The sequence below is a fragment of the Sitodiplosis mosellana genome, unplaced genomic scaffold, assembly GCF_009176505.1.
Source record: "Sitodiplosis mosellana isolate CC-2019 unplaced genomic scaffold, AAFC_SMos_1.0 Smas_scaffold_6191, whole genome shotgun sequence".
Classification (NCBI taxonomy): Eukaryota; Metazoa; Arthropoda; class Insecta; order Diptera; family Cecidomyiidae; genus Sitodiplosis; species Sitodiplosis mosellana.
Window position 1 is genome coordinate 6157670 of NW_022601432.1, and position 20048 is coordinate 6177717.

The window sequence follows — 20048 nt, forward strand, 5'->3', positions numbered from 1 at the left end:
AAGAAGAAGAAGAAGAAGAAGAAGAAGAAGAAGAAGAAGAAGAAGAAACACTGTATAAGCACATCGTTTGTGATACAAAAAGCCGCTCCTTAACTTAGTGAACCCCAAGAAGCTAATAATCATAATGTACTTTTATGATAATATCGATTACTATTGTTTTTATTTGTTGGTCATAAATCATTTTTATGGAATTTTCAGTGGTACACACCGCAATAGCTGCGTCAAGAGTTTTCATCCTCTTCAGAAAACGAGAGCAAGAGAGAACAAGAGCAAGAAAAATAACCAATCGATGGCAAAATTACTGGATTAGTAATTTATATCGATCGTTGTATCGTTATTGTATTCGCCCTAACATATCTCCCAAAACGAACATGCGGAAATTCTATTCACCAAGCGCACGCTAGTTCAGAGAATTGTCTGCTATTGAATTGAAATTGATGTTTTGTTGTACATGCGGTCATATTCTTGATTGAATGAAGTCTCGATGCTTCTTAAAGTTCTTTTTTATGTTTTCTTGTTCTTATGTCTTTGGCGTGGGTTGCACACAGACATACACAATGCTCAAAATAGTAGCTTTCAATAATAATAAGTGGCGAAATCATCCAAGTCTTTGACCGAACGCATATAAACAGGACTTAACCTTTCTATCATTGGCCACGCATCCCATTGTTATGACGATACTTGAAAAAGATGATGTATGCTCAGTGCCCGCATATTCTTGATGATGCGTCTTTTGTCGATCAATGTATTTGCAAGCAATGAACAAATATTAAAAGTGAGAGGGAGAGAGAGATTGAGTGTGCAGTCGATTCTTGTTAAGCATAATTTAATGGATTTTTTATTTCGGGGTGGATTGTTTGGCCTTTGTTTTTTCTCACTCGATCACATTTGAACGGCTGAGAATATTCGTTAAACTTTTTCCAATGCGTAGTTAAATGTGGAACTTGAAAAAAAGTTGTACGAAAAAAACGGTACAAGTGTTGCTGTACGGGACAAGTGTTGTCACGGCTTAAAACCCAAAAAAAAAATTATTTTGATGTACCGTTTTTGCGTACCAACTTTCTCAAGAACCGTATTTCAGAAAGACGTAATAAAGTCCAACGAATATTCTGAGGAGTTCATTCCTCGTGCGTCGATGCCCGAGTAAATGTGTCAACGAGATAGGTCAGCGACAAGTATATCGCGAAATAATAAAGTCATTGTGTTGGTCTTTTTCTGCATGTCAAGAAGTTTTTCCGTCTTTTTTCCCATGTATTCTTCCTTTACAAATCATACCTTTTCAATTTAACAATGCTTTTTTTATTTTCGTTTGTATTTTTTCCCCTCGAAATTTTCTTTATTTGATATAACGTACGTATTACGTTGACAATTAGTTTTCTATACTTTGGCCATTGTTCAGTGACATAATTGGCATTCCCTCGCTCCATGCCGCGTACCTTGTGATCGATATAAGAAGGAGTTTTTTTTTCTATCAAAAACATTCTATGAAAAAGGGTTAACATTGTTAGAATATTCTGTAATCTGAGACATTTTCATCATGTGTTTTGATATATACGTACATATTCTTCATGGAATGAAAAAGCAATTGCTTCTTATATGCGCCATTAATCGAATAAAAATTCCAAGTTTTTCAAATGTTTTCACATCATTTCAATCGAGAGTGATAAGTGTGTTCTTTTCGTAAAAAAAATATAGCCGAAAAGATAAAGACAGTGTGTCGAAATTATTATTATCTTTTTTTATCATCAAACACATTCTGGCACACAAACAGAAATGCGTCTGTGTTAGAGCATATGCATGAAGGTTACAATAGACGAAAATTCCATGTATCTCACATCATATTTTGTTTCCGTTTTTCACTAGGGGGTAGGAACACAAGCGCTTGGTACGAATTCGTACGAATATTCGTGAATTCTTGTGATTGTGTATACGAGAAATTCGCAGCGCAGTGAGTTTACAACAACAATAACAAAGCCACGAACGCATGAATATATGCAAATACATACGAATGATACAACTTGTTCCTAGCCCCTAGGTTTTTCATTCTCCAACTATTGTTTGGCTCGCACTTTCTCGTCGAAACAATAAATTTTCCGTCTTTAATCCACCGGTTACAATTTACGTAATTTCGAAAAGATTCATGCCAAAGTATGAAAGAGTTTACATTATTTCGAAAGACACAAAGCGATTCAATTATATATACATGAAAGAGAGCGAGAGAGAGAGTCGCACAGTAGCTGAATGTATGATCGGACTCTTTTCCCTTATTCTTCTTTTCAATTCATAAACAGACGCCAGCCAGATACGTAAACAATGTTGACTATGGCAAAACAATGAGGATACCGGGTATATGTTTTTGTTTCTTTGACATTCTGATGAAAACAAATGAATAGAAAACGTATTGAAACTCACATCTCACTCTCTACTTCTCGTTCTGCTGCGAGTTAGAATTGTTTTTTTCTTTCGCTTTATTCATTCGACACATTTGCATAGACCCACACACACATTCACACATCGTTAGACGAATTCATTTGATTTGACACCCATTTTAATTAACAATTAAATATTTATTATTTGGTATAAATGAAATAACTCTTTTTTTCCCAAACAACCTGACGAAAGAAAAACACCGAAAATCGACCTAGAATTTGCTTCATTGTGAGTTTTGTCACATCGTTTGGAACCTAGAAGGTTCAATCTACGCATTTCTAACATGAAAAAAAAAACCATTCTAAACCTTTCCCTTGGTAAACGGGTACATGACAGTTTTAAAGTGAAAAAAAAGGAATCGAAATTCGAATCAATAGAAATTGAGCAGTTGGGATCAGGAGTTCGTCTGTCGACGAACAATGAAAAGAAAAAAGTTTTGATTTCAACCACCAAGATTGATTACGAACGAAACGGTTTATGGAAGGGGATGGAAGAAACGAAGTAGAGCAAAAGTCCCTTAAAATGTATAGAGACCGGTATATCTGGAAATCTCTTCTGGGACTTATGATTTGACGAATTGTCGGTCATCAATACTCAGACCAATGAAAAATGTTGTCCTTCTGCTTCCTGTGCATGTATGTGTGTCAGAACGATAGGAACCCGTAATCATTTAAAATTGATAAATGATTGATTTCTGATATGACCCATTCGGCCCTTGACGTTCACAATCACTTGATAGCGAGAAAAAAAATGTATTTTTTCTCGAAAAAAAAATTCAATCCAAAAGCATCTTTAACTATAAAATTATCATCGTTATCGAAAATCACTGACAAGCACTTCCATTAAATCTACTAATGTACTGTGTGTGAGTTTGTGGATTGTGGAAAAAGAAAAGCGGTGCATGATGACCAAATATTGAGTGTCTTCGGAACAAATTACCCGATATTCTACTTTCCACACACATTCCCTCTTGTATCATTGTACTTGTATCTCTTTATCATAGAATTCACCGTTCAAATTGACGATGTCAATTCAAGACGATGTAAAAAATTGATTAAGGTTCATTTGAAGTGCGAAAATGGGTAGAAAAAATGGGCAATCTTTTCATAAAAATGAAGAAAACCTAATACAGATGGAAGGTCATCACTTTTGTTACGCAGAGGTTGACAATAATATTTAATTTGGGCAAAAACTCTGCTATTGCTACATAAATCACAGTGATGATATAATAAAATGGCGACGGATTAATGGCAAAATGACGATGGAATTAAGTAGTCGTGATTAAGAAATATGTCAAACAATCAAATGCGTAACATTCATTACGGCAAATCTCGATCGGCGCATCTTGATTGTGTGTCTGTCTGTACGTAGCTGAAGCAAGGGCGGTAGAAGGCGTCAAGAAAGAACATTTATGAATTTGCGTTCGCATCGAATACATCAGCATGAAAAGTGTTCTCTTTTTTTTCTGTTATTGTTGAGCATTTGTAATTGGACTGGCGATAAAATCGTATATCGCAACCATATTATTATTAATCGTAATATTTTTATTAGCTTCTCGTCATTTGCTGGTCATTTCAATGATTCAGCATTTGCCGCAACACACACATCAAAGTGACGAGAGAGAAAAAGTGTGCGATAAACGTGACCATTGCTTTGGATAAACATCTGATACGAGCATATGAGAGTGTGTACCATATTTTGATGATTTAGCACTATTTTGAGTCACTTGTTTTCCAAACGAGACAGGTTGGCCAGACTGTTGCATGTTAATGAAAATGCCGTTTTTATGCGGTACACAACTATGAAAAATCATCTTATCGCATCGATTGTAATCTTATTCGTTTTATTGGCCTAACCTGATGGGGGAAAAAAACAACGATCACACCAAATCGACCAATAACACAATTGCCTTGTCTTGTCGACGGTGCCACAAAACATAAGCCTACTTAGTAAAGAAAGTACGAAAAAGATGATTAGCTGTATCGAATTTCATAAGCAGAACTTCACCAGCTGTCCAGGCACAATAGACAACTTGGATTATTTCTCTATTTGCTTTTGGATGGATGGATGGATTGGATGGGGACGTTGATTGGTCTCCGTCGTATTTATTGTGTGAAATGCTGGGGAGATGGAAGCAAAGTGAAAATTAACTGAGAGATATTACCATTTACTTATCAACATGATTTCATCACAATACAAATCATTGGCAAACATAATAAACAACCCATTGCGCATCGCCATGAATGTTATTCATATATCAGTTCCCATTCGATGCGGCTCTTTTTCTTTCTCTTGCTGAGAGCTGTTGCTGTGAAAACGAGATTTCTATCGCATTTACTTCAGCTGAATATTTGCTATCCGTGAAAAATGCGAGAGTGCGGCCAAATCATTTATATCATGAATTACGGAAAATAAATTACTCGCCACTTTTCACAGCTTTGAATGCTGTCGCTTGTCGTTTTTTTTTTGTTCCGTTTCATTCAGATATTCTTCGGTGCCCTTCTTTTCCTTGTCAATTTATTTATCGTCAATTCCATGCTGATAACGTCCACATTGTCACCGAGTCTTTTCCCGAGAAATTGAGAAATGCTACAAAATTCAAAAAGAAACAATGGAATAATTCAGTAGATTATTTCGATACATATTTCTTCTTCTTCTTTGGAGAACAAACGTTTTTCTTCTTCTGCTGTTGCGGTGGATGAATGCGTTCGCATTGGAAGAGAGAAAAACTGCTGCTTTGTTTTCGATATTGAAACCAATCGGTCACACACCACAATACCTATAATGGTTGATCATTTTCAAATGTCTGTAATTCAATACATTTTTGGAGGCATCAAACCTGAAATTAAGCAATGCCATCGAAAATTACGCATCTATTTGTTGTTGATAACTTTATCGGTATATGGCTCACTTTCTCCCTCAACTAACATCAAATATGTCGACAAAATTATGGAACCAACGAAATTGAATGATATGCCTTGCATAAGTTCGGTGTTTTGTCACATATATGTTCGTGTATATGTGTTGTTGTATCAGTATCGTTGCTCAAACTAAATGGCCCGTTAATTCAATAAGCTACGAAATGTCGAATCCGTTACCGATTCAGGTGTATTCATCCGGCACATCCCGGATGACTATTTCTTACGCCGGATGGAGGTAAAAAAAATATTCATCCGGAATACGCCGGACAATTATAAAATCATTTTTTGGTCATCCGGAGTGAGTTGAATGAGATTATTTACGTAAATATCATGCTTTCAACGCTGCTTATTTAAATCGCGTTGGAAAATCCCATTTTTATGACATAGATCCAATACTCGATCGGAAGCGTAAAATCATTTTTTTACATGGCACATTCCATGATACCGTTAAGACAGCTTGAAATTATGTTAATTTCGGTTGTTTGACAGTACTGACTGCGTCCCGTTATTTTACAGCGGAAAATGTAAATGAGATCATTAGGGTTAACACAGAAAGTGGCGAAGAAAGAAGAAACAATAGACGGAAGTGAACAATGGGCGTACGCCACAGACGCAACCAACTCAACAATTTGACCGAAAAATGAACCGACGCTGATGTGCTCAAGATTTTACAAGCGCAACGTCATCGGTGAGCGCCATCCAAAATGACTCATGAAAAATGGTAAAAAGGGTTATTATCACCATAACAAGAAAACGATTTAATTTAAACGATTTTACAAAACAAATAAACATCGACATAATTTGTTTTTCGGTGCTTAAAATCAACGAAATTTTTCTAATTGCTAACAGCGATGATTATGATGAGCTCATTTTTGTCTTCCATGGTAATCAAATTGAATGATTAATTTCCATCCATTTCAAAATCTTATTGCAGCGGAACCAAATCTATGATTTTTTTTAAATTTTGCCAAATATAAATAGAAAAGGTACTCTTTCAGGAAATATGTTTTTTAATTTTTTTTGGATCTACTTTTCATTTGGTTTTAGTTAACTTTAATCTGATTATTTCTCAATCAGAAGCATACGTCAATTGCAACGCAAAGTGGCACAAGCTTGTACCATTTTTCGCATACACACGCGCATGAACGCTACGATTGCATGCAGAAAATGAGACATGCTTGTGCCACTTTGCGTTACGACTGACTGTAGTTGGCCGGGCAACCGCTTTGGCGTGGCGCTGTCAACAATGTTGCCCCATTTATTCACACCTTGATTCTGGAAGTGAAGTCCTCCAGTACGCATCCCTTTGGGATGCTAAATCGCATTATTTTTGCCGAATTCCGCTCGGAACACTACCAAATTTGAGTTGGCAAATCCGGAAGAGAATATGAACTTTGTACTGCAGATGCGTTACAACAACGCAACGCATGAACAATATCGGAAAAATTTATTTGATATTTTTAATTTATTTGAATAAATCTATGTGCAGACATTACCTGATCAAGTGAATACTGCTGAAATGGTTGATGGTTTATGTTTGGGACAAGAACACCCACACATGCACACATACCTATGGAAAATGAAATACAGTGTAATCCACTCACATGGGATTTTTAAAACACAAAAGCTCCCGAAATGTTAAATTTATTAATTTTAATGCGCATATTTACACATCTTCGTTTGGATTCCATGGATGATCCTATGTGTGTACCTATGTTTCTTTTTGAGTATCACACACATCCTCACTCGCTAATGGAAGTAGTTTAATTCGATGTCTCTGTTGGCTGCTGTTGGATAACAGCAACGACAATACCACTGTTGAAATGAAAACCACTATTTTAATAAAACACTAGAACAGCAACAAAACACACAATATCCCGATAAGTTAACATTTGAAGTGCGCACATGTGACTCGTGTGTTTGTGTGCAATAGACTACGACGACGACGATGACGACGATGGTTTGTAAGGGACCATTTTATTAAAAATTCAAACACACATTTCTTCGTGCGGTTGATTTATTTACATAAACTGTGAGTAATCAACCAAGCCACAACTGCATGCGTCTTCCTCATCCCACTCGATCGTCGTACACCGCTTCTAGTTGTAAATCAATTTTAAAAATTTATTTCACAAAACTTAGACACTTATAATTAAACATTTCAAAATTATTAGCTGGAGTGCAATGCATTTATTATTGTACATGAACTGTATGGTGTTTTGTGTGTATGTGTATGTGTGGCTTATGAAGAAAATGACTACTATTTTCAGTCGGAAGCGGATTTATACAAAAATCATTATGATTAAATGGTTTCGGCATTTTTTCTCTGCGTGCGATTTTGTCGCAGAGACTTAAATCCCCCACAATGTACAGCTTTATTTTTAAGCAGTGATGGTTAAAGTTTGTACACATGCGTACACATTCAGCGCTCTACCCAAAGACAGAGTCACAGAGAAAGAGAGAGAGAGAGAATGGGCAAGGAATGTGATCAACGACAATGGCAAAAGCCGTTACCAAAGAATATGCCTGATGCTAACGGTAGAAAAAAAAGTACATCGACTAATTATGAGTGAGAAGGAGAGAGAGAGAGGGCGAGTGAAAGAAAGCTACTTTGTGGAAGAATAGGTATTGAAAAATTTAACATTTAGCTTTAATATATGTATACTGTGGCATTATTATTAACTCACGTTATGAAAAACGACATTTATTGTTCGTTAGACTCAAAAACTTGTTTCCTCTTGCCACCAGTTATTCCAGTTACACCATTTATCGTACTAGCTACAAGAATAAATAATAATAATAATAATAAATAAAAGCATTCATTAATTTGAAAGGTGATCCGTGTATAGTTTAAACTACGTTTGATGGGATTTTGTGCTGTACACACTGTGCTAAACAACTACACATACACACATTCAAAGCCATAAAATACAATGAATACGCTGGGGAATTGCAGTGAAACAAGCGCCATTCCATTAATCTTCATTCGAACTGCCATTCGAATGGTATGCAATATCGATTTTACAGTCAAATTTCATTTTAGTACTTGAAGAAATTGCTTGATTTTAACTTTTAATTCAATTGATTCCGGATGAATCGAATATTCTATGTAAAATATTGTCTTATAGTCGCAACGTCTTTGAATTGCCGTAATAAAAACGGATTCGAAATTTTGAGCTTAACACTGTGAAAAGCTTTTCTATTTATTTTCATTAGAAAGCTTTTCCACCAAATATATACCCCAAGTCTATCCAAGCAAAGCACTGCACGTCGAAGACATCGAAATTTCAGTGGAATACAGTACATGTACCGCCATCTTGTATCGACTTCCACAACCAGTCGCACTCAGGATCAAAACCATATTCAAATGTAACTGCTGAAGCTGTACATTCAAAGCTTTTCCGTGCTTTTTTCGCCGTTTTCCTTTTCTTTTTCCTTTCATTCACATGGATGAATTTGCACGAAGAAAAAAAAATCGAAATGATAATTAAACATTCATATTTAAGTTGAACATGTTGCCATCGAGTTTGGGTCTTACAATAATTACTGTCGATATTTTGAAATTGTGGTCGAGAACAAACGAAGAAATTCAACAATTATCGAACACGATTGGTATAAAATAATTGGAAATGGCAATGGGCCGGGGAGAGAAATCAAAAGAAAACGAACGTAGCAAGTAGTGGCATGTTCAAGTGGTAGCGTTAAACACAACTCGAAATCGAAATCAAATGAATGATTAAAAATGTGCTGCACGATGCTACATTTCCAAACATCGATTAAGCGAAAATGCTAAATTTTCAATGTGAAATCCATGTATGTGAGAGAGAAAGAGATAGAGAGATATTCGGAAAATACACCATTTAGGTTGCCGCCTGTTCGAAACGGTTTTACACAATGGCCCGCAGCGATTTGAACAATGAATTTTGCATTTTGAATTTCATGTGTTGCCGTTTAGTGAATTTTATGTAGAAGGTCATATATGCCGAAAATATTCAAACACTTGAGATCTTGTTTCATGAATACATGGCAAACAACAATTACAACGCCGACATGCCCGTTAGATGCGATACGACTGACAGGTTGAATTAATGCCGAGCATATCAACCGAACTAGTGCTAACCGTGGTTATATTCAAAATATGAAAAATTCATTGCATTTCGAAAGCTCGCATAAAATTGATGGATATTCTTTCATTTTTATTGTTTTTGCTTGTACAACCAAAATGTAGAGATTTAATTTGATGCAAAAACAATTTGAAATTCGAATTTTGATACATTTACGGTCATTTTATGCAACCTCTAATTGTTTTTCAAATCCCGCTTTGGATGTAGGCTTGAAATAATGGCTAATAACTTACGAGTTGCGGTTCAGATAATCTGATTTCAATTATTTATGCAATCATTTGTCTTGAGACGGTCGAATGTTCTGTGTTGTTGTTCCTTCCATTATCAATTGCTCAATTGAGAGACAGCTATAAGTTATTTTATCTAAATTGGTGTATCCTTTTTCATTTTTTTATTCTCAGATATTCAAGAAACAAATGGCTTACATGAGTAAAACATCATTTACGTATTCAACGAAGCATCGTCCATTCACAACGCAGCGGTCGGGACTTAAATTACAAATGAATATTAAATACGACAGCAAGAATGGTTGCCGAGCTAGAACCTAAAATCGTATCGAATCGAATGCATTCAAAATGATATTTGATTAACAAGAAAGCACACACACACACCCACACACACATACACATACACATACACATAAACAACAAGTGAGTATGTTAAAGAATTCAGTGGGTGAATGGGATATTTAAGTGTTATAGACTCTTTTTCCACACAGACCCCTAGCCAATTGATCACAACAACACCACTTTTAAATTCGGTATGTGTGATGAACAGCAGCAGCAGCAGCAATACAAAACGAGTCCGGACAGTTGCCCAAGGGCCGTTATGATTCATCAAGTGACGGTCACAACATCGCCAACTCTGCCAACCGTGCGAACGACCACAACAATCGTTTCGCCGGCATCGACCACATTTCAAACGCCATCAATAGCTGTAACGGCTAGCACGGGCGCCACATCGGCCATCACAACAAAACGTGCGACCGGAAAACGTGCCGCTAAAATCGAATTCGTGCGATTTGATTCCGTTGAAACGATTTTCAAGCAGAGCGATCATGACGACATTGTTCAGTGTGCCAAAATCAAAGACGAAATCAAAAGGTAAGTCATGCAAATGCAGTTTTTTTCTTTATCTGTGGATGGGGATGGAAGTATTTTTGAAACAATAAATAAACATTGTTTCATGAACAATGAATGGGAATTTCGAAGGTAAATCCATGTTATAAACAAATCAACGCAAGAAAAATGGCAAGATGACCCCGAACCGATTAGTCCTTTCAACTTGCTACACGATATATGTTGAACATGATTAAAGGAAAAGAGATTATAATTGGTTGCCAAGAGATTAGCATAGCATTCGTGATTCTTGTAATACTTGAACTTTGTGTTGGCATTTCGAGAGCAAGCGGTCGTCCATTCGTTCGTTTGAGTGAACCGTGTTTTGGTTTGTTGGATTCCCGTTCATCTAGAAAATGGTTGCACTTTGGGAACGGTTATGTAATGTCAAATGTAAACACATTGGACGGGGATCTGATACAAAATGTAATATTCAATAATCTCAAATTGAAGTGCATTTTCGTTTTGTGGATTGTTATTCTCATTTGGATGATGGTTTTTGCCACCATTACATGTTCACAGTTTACAGCCTCATTAATCGATCGCCTGTCCCGAGCAGCAAACGCTCAACACATGTGTTGCATGCGAGCACATCTTCGATATGCATACGCGCGCGTGTGTGTGTGTGAGTGAGTGTGTTTTTGGCCTTTCTCACCCCAAATCTCGAAAACTCTTCCATCCGAATGGTTTAAACATTTATCTTTCGTCATCGGTGTAATGTAATGTTGTGCCAATGGATGTTGGGTCCATTGTTATGGGCATGATGTGCTTAGAACTTAGCGAAACACATTGAGTGCTTTGCCATGAATATTTACGCCATCGATTTTTCAGCGAACGAAGGAGCGAGCGAGCGAACGACCGTGCAAATGATTGTGTCGTATATGTTGTGGGCCGAAAATTAATTTGATTTCTGATCGGAATTTTCCGTTCCTGTTCATTTGGCTGATTGCACAGCAGCACATTTATATATACACACACAACCAACAAAAACATACCACTAACGATGTTGGCCCGTTTAACGACCGAAAAAACATGGACAGAAAAATATGTGTGCTGATCTTTCCCTCGAGAATGTAAAATCAAGTCATTTTATTCAATTAATTATTTATTATCACTTGTTGGTTGGCTGCCCATAAAACGCGCTTATTCACAAACAAAATATCCGTGTCATATATGACGTGAACACTGTGTGTGTCGGTTGGCGTTTTGCTGATTTGTTGGTTTGCTTTGATATGCACATGTGACTTTTGTGTACAAGCTGACATGGATTGTGATAGGCGTTTAATTGAAAACTAATACAAGAGCAGCTTTGAATGGGTTTCTATTTGAAAAAAAGAAGTTGATAGTTTGAATCGAGTTGATTTTTCGTAATGTGACCAATTTTGGTTGTTGAATTGCTGATAATTATAATCCATCGAAGTGGATACGACAAGTTGAATTGTAAACGATTCAATTTTCGAATGTTTTACCGTTGGTATGTTTAATTCGTATTTCCACTCAAATCAAGCATTTCAACTCAAACAGCCATAGCAGCTGTGCGCGCGGCTTGAGCGAAATCACAATATTCCCGTATCTCGTTTGTGTTGAGTGCGACTATGAAGATGACGATTGTATGCGCTCCGCTTCCATCGAAGCACATACATTCTGAGTGAGAATATTTCGCAAATATGAATTTATCTACAAGTGTGAAACCGTACCGCTTCACTTTTGCACGAGTTCAGTTTATAAAAAGCCTCTGAACGCGATAGTCATGCTACACGATTTGCTTAGTGTGCGCATGTGGAAAGAAGAACGTTAAACCGAATTTCAAATTGTATCAAAGAATAAAAAAGAAAATTGTCATCATTTTTTTTTCTCTTTCGTTGGTGCGTGAAATAGTTTGTGTTTGCATAACGCTCATTCTGCGCTCGCGTTCGAATATTCTCAATTAAAATAAATCGCGAAATTTTTGCATCGTCCAGTTCAAAAAGAAAAGAAAAAAAGAATCAAACAAAAACAAAAACCAAATCGACCCGTGATACATTACACCGACAAATCAAATCTATAGAATAAAGTAATTGAAAATTCTAATGAACACACAAAACATCAGATGTCTGAAAGAGAAAATTAAATTGTTAACTGGTGCTTTGCATGTTCATCCATATCGTATCTTAACCATTTTGATGGATTCATATTACAAAATATTTGTCTACACACATTTGAAAAAAAAAAAATAAATAAAAAATCAAACGGCATCGGACAAAAAAACACACATATCTATAACGAAAAGATACAAATCATTTCTTTCTTTCGGAAAATTTTTATACATTTTTTTGTTGTTGTTGAATTGAGCGGCATGAGAAGGTATAAATGACGACGACAACAACAACGACGACGACTACCGTTCATTTGTCGCTGTATTTGAATGAGCAGTTGAGAAATTAAAAATAAATATTGGGAAAAATAAATGAATGCACAAGTTGTCCCAAGCGTCGATGTGATTGCGAATGCGGCGGCTGGTTGTTGTTATTCTGTTCTCTCCCTCTCTCTGCCTCTGTCTTTTTTTCCGCAATAATTCCTTCGTTCGTACTTTCGCCTCACGACGGCATTATCACTCCGTTGTTTTGAAAACTCAAACAAAGCCAACCACACTGAAAAATGCTGCAAGTTGTGAATAGTAGAAAAAATGGTTTAAATTAATAAAAAAAAAACCAAGCAACAACAGACCATCGGAAAGGAAGAGCGACAAGAAACAACAACAAGTATTTGTTCAAAAATTATTTGGTCGAGGATACGAGTGAGAATTGATTCACAGCTCATTTATTTATATGCGATAAAATAAATCGCAAAATTGGAAATGGACTAGAGAACTGTATTAGTGGCAACCTGTGGCGACTTAGAAAGTGTGACTTGTGTCCTTAATACGATTGCAGTGTGTGACACTTATCCATCACTGTCGTATTGTTTTTCGATTGAATGTTATTTCACATTGTGGAGATGATGACCACGACGACGACAACGATGATGGCAATGGTGAACGAATCAATTTTTTCATTTGCCAAATGGGAAAATTGTTCATAATAAAAACGAAGAAGAAGAGGGAAAGGGTGTTAAAGGCAGATAATTTCACATAAATGCACGCACATTTACATAATGATTTGACCGAATTTCGCTTATATTTTTTCCCTAACTTTCTTTGCCATTGCCGGATTCCATCATATTCTTCGCACCCCATATTCTTCGCATCCATTCAATTAGGTTGAGTGTCTCCAGCTCATTCACTCATTTCAATGAATTTAATTTATGGTGCGTTCACTACACTTCGTTAGACTAAAGGAATTTCGATCGGGGTGATGTGTACCAGAGTTCATGCGATTGAAAACCTATTTTCATTCGAACAATACCAAAAGAAAAAAAATCTCTATAAAATAAACACGAGTTTTCTTCGTTCCTTCTTTCACACAAACCATATGAGTGTTTGCCATATCGATTCTAGGAAAATCTGAATACATTTACACTACCTCTACTGAAACCGATGATTGACCTGACGATTAATCTTCACGATAAAAATAAACAAAGTTCAAACTGAGAAACTGAGTATTAAACCTCTAAAATTTCCATTTGTACTTCGGTTTCATTGGAATTTCGTATGTGCTATTGTGTTTTGTATCCATCAAAATGTTGCGATTTTCAATGGATCCGACTCCTGATGCGAACAAGTTAAATGTGAAAATAATTATTTCGATTCCAAAGGACAACACAACAAAGTGGAAGTGTTGAACTTGAAATGTGATTGATTTTATCTTTTCCAACACAAAGGATCAATTCTTTATTGAGGTGCTCAACTCAATGAGATTTTGGAAATGGTATTACTCGAGCGAAAAAGAGGATGATCAAAATGAATTTACACTAGAATGGCATGTAATAGAAAGAAGTGACAATTTCCATCGGTTTATGCGTGTCTGAGGATCCGATAAATTGAGTTTTTTTTATTTGTTATTATGGGGTTGTTGGCTATGTGTGTGATTTCTGGTTTAACTGACATGGTTTTTCGTGTGAAATCGCGTGATGTATATGTATTATAACACTGAACTTAAGAGAGCATACGCAAAACGCATAGAAAAACACACGCATACACCTAAGGCCACGCGTTGTTCTAATTCTACGTTCAAAACTGCTGTTCTGTTGGCTTTAAGATATTTCGTCCTGGATTGTGTATACCATATATATCAAAGGAGTGCAAATAAGACAAAACCACACTAGAACAGCGAGCGTCAGAAAACCAAACTACAAAAATAGCTATTGAAATAAAAAAAAAATTTACATACAAAACAAAAGCAGCAGCGAATCTTAGGTAACACAAAAATATGTACGAATAAAAAATGTATCCAACTGACGATATTTCATATTAAATGGCTATTGCCATACGTGCATCTATTATGATAAGCTTTATCAACATTGCTCATGCGATTTTCATGAGCCACCTACCCCATTTCGGAGCCTTAATTAAGGCAAAGAAAAAAAAACAAAATATATGCGTACATATTCACTCAAAAGACGTCTGCTCTAATTTATTCATGTGATAAAAGTTCTGTGTTTCGTGGAACTCAACCCAAAAATGTGAATGTCTCTTCCTCTTCATTAGCTTGCATATTTTCGTATTTCGGTTAGCATGCTTTTTTGATATGCGCAGCGGCAACAGTGCTCCTAAATCAATTTCAATACAATATTTAAAATATTGTGGAATTTTCAGCCAACTAAATATCCAACTTGGACGTACTCCCCCGTATGAAGCAATTTTTTTTGTTGTTTTGTGTTTGGACAAGAAAAAATGACTGAAGAAATGTGAAACAAATTTTATTACAAAAAAACAAATTCAATCACCATTTCCTTGAACACACAATGAAAGTAGGAAAATTTGTTTTTTTTTGTTCAGAAGAAGAAAAAAATCCGCATTCCATTAGTAAAAGAGCTTATTTTGTTGCGAGCACTTTTGAAATGGTCGTTTCACACAGAAACAGTATGCGTTCGTTTTGAATTGCTGAACGAAATTAATTTGTTCCTTTTCACATCTTCGCACTGTGTTTTCTTCTATTTAACGGTCAACTGTAACACAAAACGAAACTATTTAGCAACAGAGTGTCTCTATGTCATTTCTGCTTAAATAACATGTCGTTTTAGCAAGTGGTTTTACCATTCGTTTGTGTGGCTGTGAAAGTCATTGTGTGCTCTTCACCTGTTTTTCTATTGTCACGATCAACTTTGGCTTTGAGTTATGACTTCTGAATTGAATACACAAATTTTCGTTTTTTATCTCTCTGCTACAGTATCAAATACAAATATATACAAATCGCAGAAACAGTATTCAAGAAGAACAATGAACAAATGTCAATGTAATTATTAATGAAAATTTAGCGCATATATTGTTTCTTATCAATATTTTCATCGAATGAACGTGCTCCAGCTAGAACACTCCGATAAAATCGTCGTCAAGCAGCAAACGATATATTCTTTTTGCATGGATCGATACATATTTTTCCATTTCCGGACTCAATAGCATCGGCGAAGAATTTAAATTTTGACTTTGACATGATTTTCAATTCAAATTCATTCGTTGGAGTGACTCTTGTTCGACTGGAACAATGATAACATTTTCTTCTTAGTACACACATATACAAGAAATTTTTTGTTTGTTATTTTAGAACAAACAAATCTATTGTTTGCATATTTTAGGAGTTTTCTGCATTTTTCATTCTGTGAAATGCGTGCCTTAAGTAAGCAGGATTCACAAATAATTTTTTTCGGATTTCCCAACGGGAGACACTCGTAAAACGGTTTTATAATTGGAAAAAGCCAATTTTATTTTATTTCAAAAGGGTGATGGAATGAAAAAAAAAGGATTTCATTTGGTTAAACGTTTGAATCGGACATTCCGTTCTGCTGCATATCGAGCTCGGCTCTTGTATGCGCAGCCAGCTATTTATCGCAAGAATGGGATTTTTGTTTTGTTTATTTACCGTTATTTCCCAACAAGTATGCCTATATCAACGCATTGCCACTGTACATAGTTTATGTCCAATGTCCAATGTCCATGTACGAAATGTGCAGAGACAATGCAAAAAGGTAGGCAGATCTGTTTACAAACAACAAAATGTAAACAAAACAAAAATCCCCATAAATAATGTATTGACAATGTAAAACTAAATGGCGAACATTTTGCGTCTATTATGGATTATATACTATGTACAGTGGCAATGCATTGATATACGCAGACTTGTTGAGAAATAACGGTAAAAACAAAAATCTCATTCTTGCGATAAATAGCTGGCTGCGCATACAAGAGCCGAGCTCGATATGTAGCAGAATGGAATGTATGGTTTGAATAGTAGAGAAAATGTGTAGTTGAAAGTGTTATTAATGGCAGAATGTAGGGAAAAAAACGGTGAAAAACTATTTGTCGTTGGAGGCGCAAACCCTCAAAACTTGGTCCAACGACAAACAATCGCTTTGATCACACTCATACACATTTTTTGTTTCGTTCGCCGAAAGGTAATTTAGTGAATATCAAAACAGCATTCATTTTGTAAAGTCAATTGATTGTGAAAAAGCTGTTGTCGAAATAAAAAAAATCTATTTTTATGGCTGAATGATGCGGCCAAATTCGATAGATACAAAATGGACACATTTATTCTAATCATGAACGTTTTCCAACTAATTATTATTCGTAATATGTGTATATTCCACGTGTTTTCAACGAACGGTTCTGTTGAGTGTACCATTTGATTATTCATCTGATTTACACAGCAAAACGACTTAATTCATTCTGATTTCTCGCTCCACATACACATAAACGAAAAAAAACACAGTCTGAGTGAATAAATTAAACAAATTGTGGAATGAAGTAAAACGAACCAGTCGCTGTGCCTACTTCTATTTGTTCAACTCTAATTCTCTCATTGTTTGTATAAATTTTGGTGTTTTATTGTTGTTGCCATTCACCTTGTGCTCCATGCACTGTAAGTATGAGAGCGCAAAATTCATGATCAATGTTAAATGAATATCACGAATTATTTTCTGCTCCTTTCTGACACATCAGCTGACGTTTGACCAAAATTTGAGCAAATTCAATTGCGGGTGGTCTGTTTTCAAATAATAATAGTAAAAGGCAATATTGAATTAATAAGAAATGGCTATTTGATGACAATAAACTATTGAAATTGGCCAATTCCTTAAGGGTTTGTTTGCATGTCCGAGTTTATTCGTCAACAACCACAGCATCCTAGAGTAATATTTACATCAACATCAACAACAATAACAATAAAAGCAAAATATCACTTATTACATAATGATTCAATTGGGAACAACGACAAAATTGAGGGATGCGGGACCGATTCCAGGAGAAGAAAACTTTGCTTCTAAAATAAATTTAACCAGAAAAGTGTATGAATCAAATTATAATAATTATCCGATGAGTTTAAACATTGGCTATGGTGGCGATGTTGGTTTCGAGAAGACGTTGAAATCATCAGCGAAAATAGCGAAAAGTTTGAGCCACACGGGAGACAATAAAGACAAGAAATCGCGTCCCTAATAAAAATGAACATATAATTTATCATTGTGCCGTTGGGAGAGTGGCTAGAATTCAATTTCGTCGTCTTTCCTTTGCCGCTGTGCGCTTACTTACTTTCACTGCAACGATACGTATCGTGCGGGCACATTTTTTCTAATTCTTGGCTTTTCAATCAATTTGTGTCAATTTTTCGCTTCGAGAAACGACACGCTACCAACCAAAAGCTAAAGGTCATTTCGTTTACAAACGCACATACACAAACACCATGAACAATACTACCTGCACAACAATTTCATCGCCATATTTCCATTCTACGCGTTGTCATTTTGTCTTCAGTCTTTGTCCATGCTCCATTGCACGAGAAGCAACGAGTAATTTTTCATTTCCCGGGCTAACATTAGTCAAGTGCAATCCACATTGGGACGATATAAATAATTAACTGAATAAATAGGCAAACTTCTTGACTTTTATATGATTTTATGAATATGAAGAGAAAGAATGGAAGACAAAGCCGAATCAATGTTCAAAAGTTTTAGTGAGCGGTGTACTGTGTGTTGCTGTGTGTCACTTGAACGGGCACATAAACTGAATGAGACACAAAATGCCTTCATTCATAAAGACCAAGCCAAGTTGCTGCTCATTCTCAAGCCAATTCGATATGTACCGTCGTAATTTTTTACCATTTTTCCTCTCGACTCAATTGCAGGCGGTCGGTGAAATGTTGTTTTATTCATTACCTGTACTTTGGCTGTGTTCGTGACTATTATTCCGTTTCCACTTGACGCAGAAAAATCGTATTAAATACACCTTTTTTCGGTCTAATGCGATTTGTCTGTGTTTATTCATCTCATTGTATCTCTGTCTGGATTTATTTTCGTTATTCATTCATAATAAATGCAAAAATGAGGTGGCACCGACACGGCCATGCATCACAAACTCTTGCTGTTATTTGTGATGCTCGATTGTTTTGCGATTGCTATTCGTTTAGCGAATTACCTCCAAAGCCTAGATGTGTACGAGAGAAATTGAACGATGAACATTAAATGCTCTGACACTGTCCTGTTAACATCGCTCAATTCCTTCCGAAAGTAAAATCTGATTAAACTGAATATAGAAAACGAAAATCGGGAGATGAAGAGAGAGTGAGAGAGAGAGAGAGATGTAGAGAGCATAATCCAAGTCTTTTGGCCATTAACATTTTGGTAAATCCTTTTTTTCGGCCAACGTACAAAGTTATTGCACAACCAAATCTCAATCAAATTTACAAGAGAAAAAGAAAAAGATAGACAATCATTGTCTCCGTGGAATGAGAAAGAGAGAGGGAGAGAGAGCGAGATGGCCCAGAGAGCACTAAGATTCATTCTAAACTAATTAGGGATTTCATAACGTATCAATGACGTAATCACATTTGCACAGCTCATGTTAATCTCGTTCACAAGCAAATGGCCCCAAATCTCAAAATAACCAGATAAAAGAATTGCAACCGAATTGCGCGCACGCACCCAATTCATCCGAGCCACAAAACACAAAATGCAAATCTAGAGCATTCACTTTATGTAACCAATAAGCCATCGGCTAAAGTATTAAATTCGGTGAGCACAGTCAAGAAATAGACATGGAGGCAAAGAGTGAGTGTGAGAGAGAGGGAGATAGGGCAAGAGCAAAAAGGCTATCAAAATGAAAAATACTGCAAACGGAAGAGAAAGAAACCATACGCGAAAGGCACTAGAGATATGAAATGTGCTATCACATCGCCAGCCAGCCAACCCATGCCATATTCTATCCTCATGCCTGCTGCAATTTTTCGTGTTGTTGTTGTTCTTTTTATTTATCTCTTATATTATTTTCCGTGTGTGTAATATGTGATCGTTCCACCGAGGCGCAAGTGAATGCACAGTGCACATAC

At 36.1% G+C, this 20048-nt stretch overlaps 1 protein-coding gene across 4 annotated transcripts in view; it reads left to right on the forward strand.

Annotated features, from left to right (window-relative positions):
- LOC129576966 (potassium voltage-gated channel subfamily KQT member 4) overlaps window positions 1-20048 on the forward strand; it is a 197050-nt gene that overhangs the window by 55217 nt on the left and 121785 nt on the right. For 3 of the 4 annotated variants that reach the window (XM_055463216.1, XM_055463217.1, XM_055463218.1), the window contains exon 1: window positions 12337-12646. Coding sequence is in view for 1 of the 4 variants with exons in the window: in XM_055463214.1 (XP_055319189.1) it covers window positions 10238-10578 (341 nt within the window). In the remaining 3 variants the exon portion in view is untranslated. Of the gene's footprint in view, window positions 1-9876; window positions 10126-10193; window positions 10579-12336; window positions 12647-20048 lie in introns of those variants that run through there. The other variant, XM_055463214.1, reaches the window with a different exon arrangement.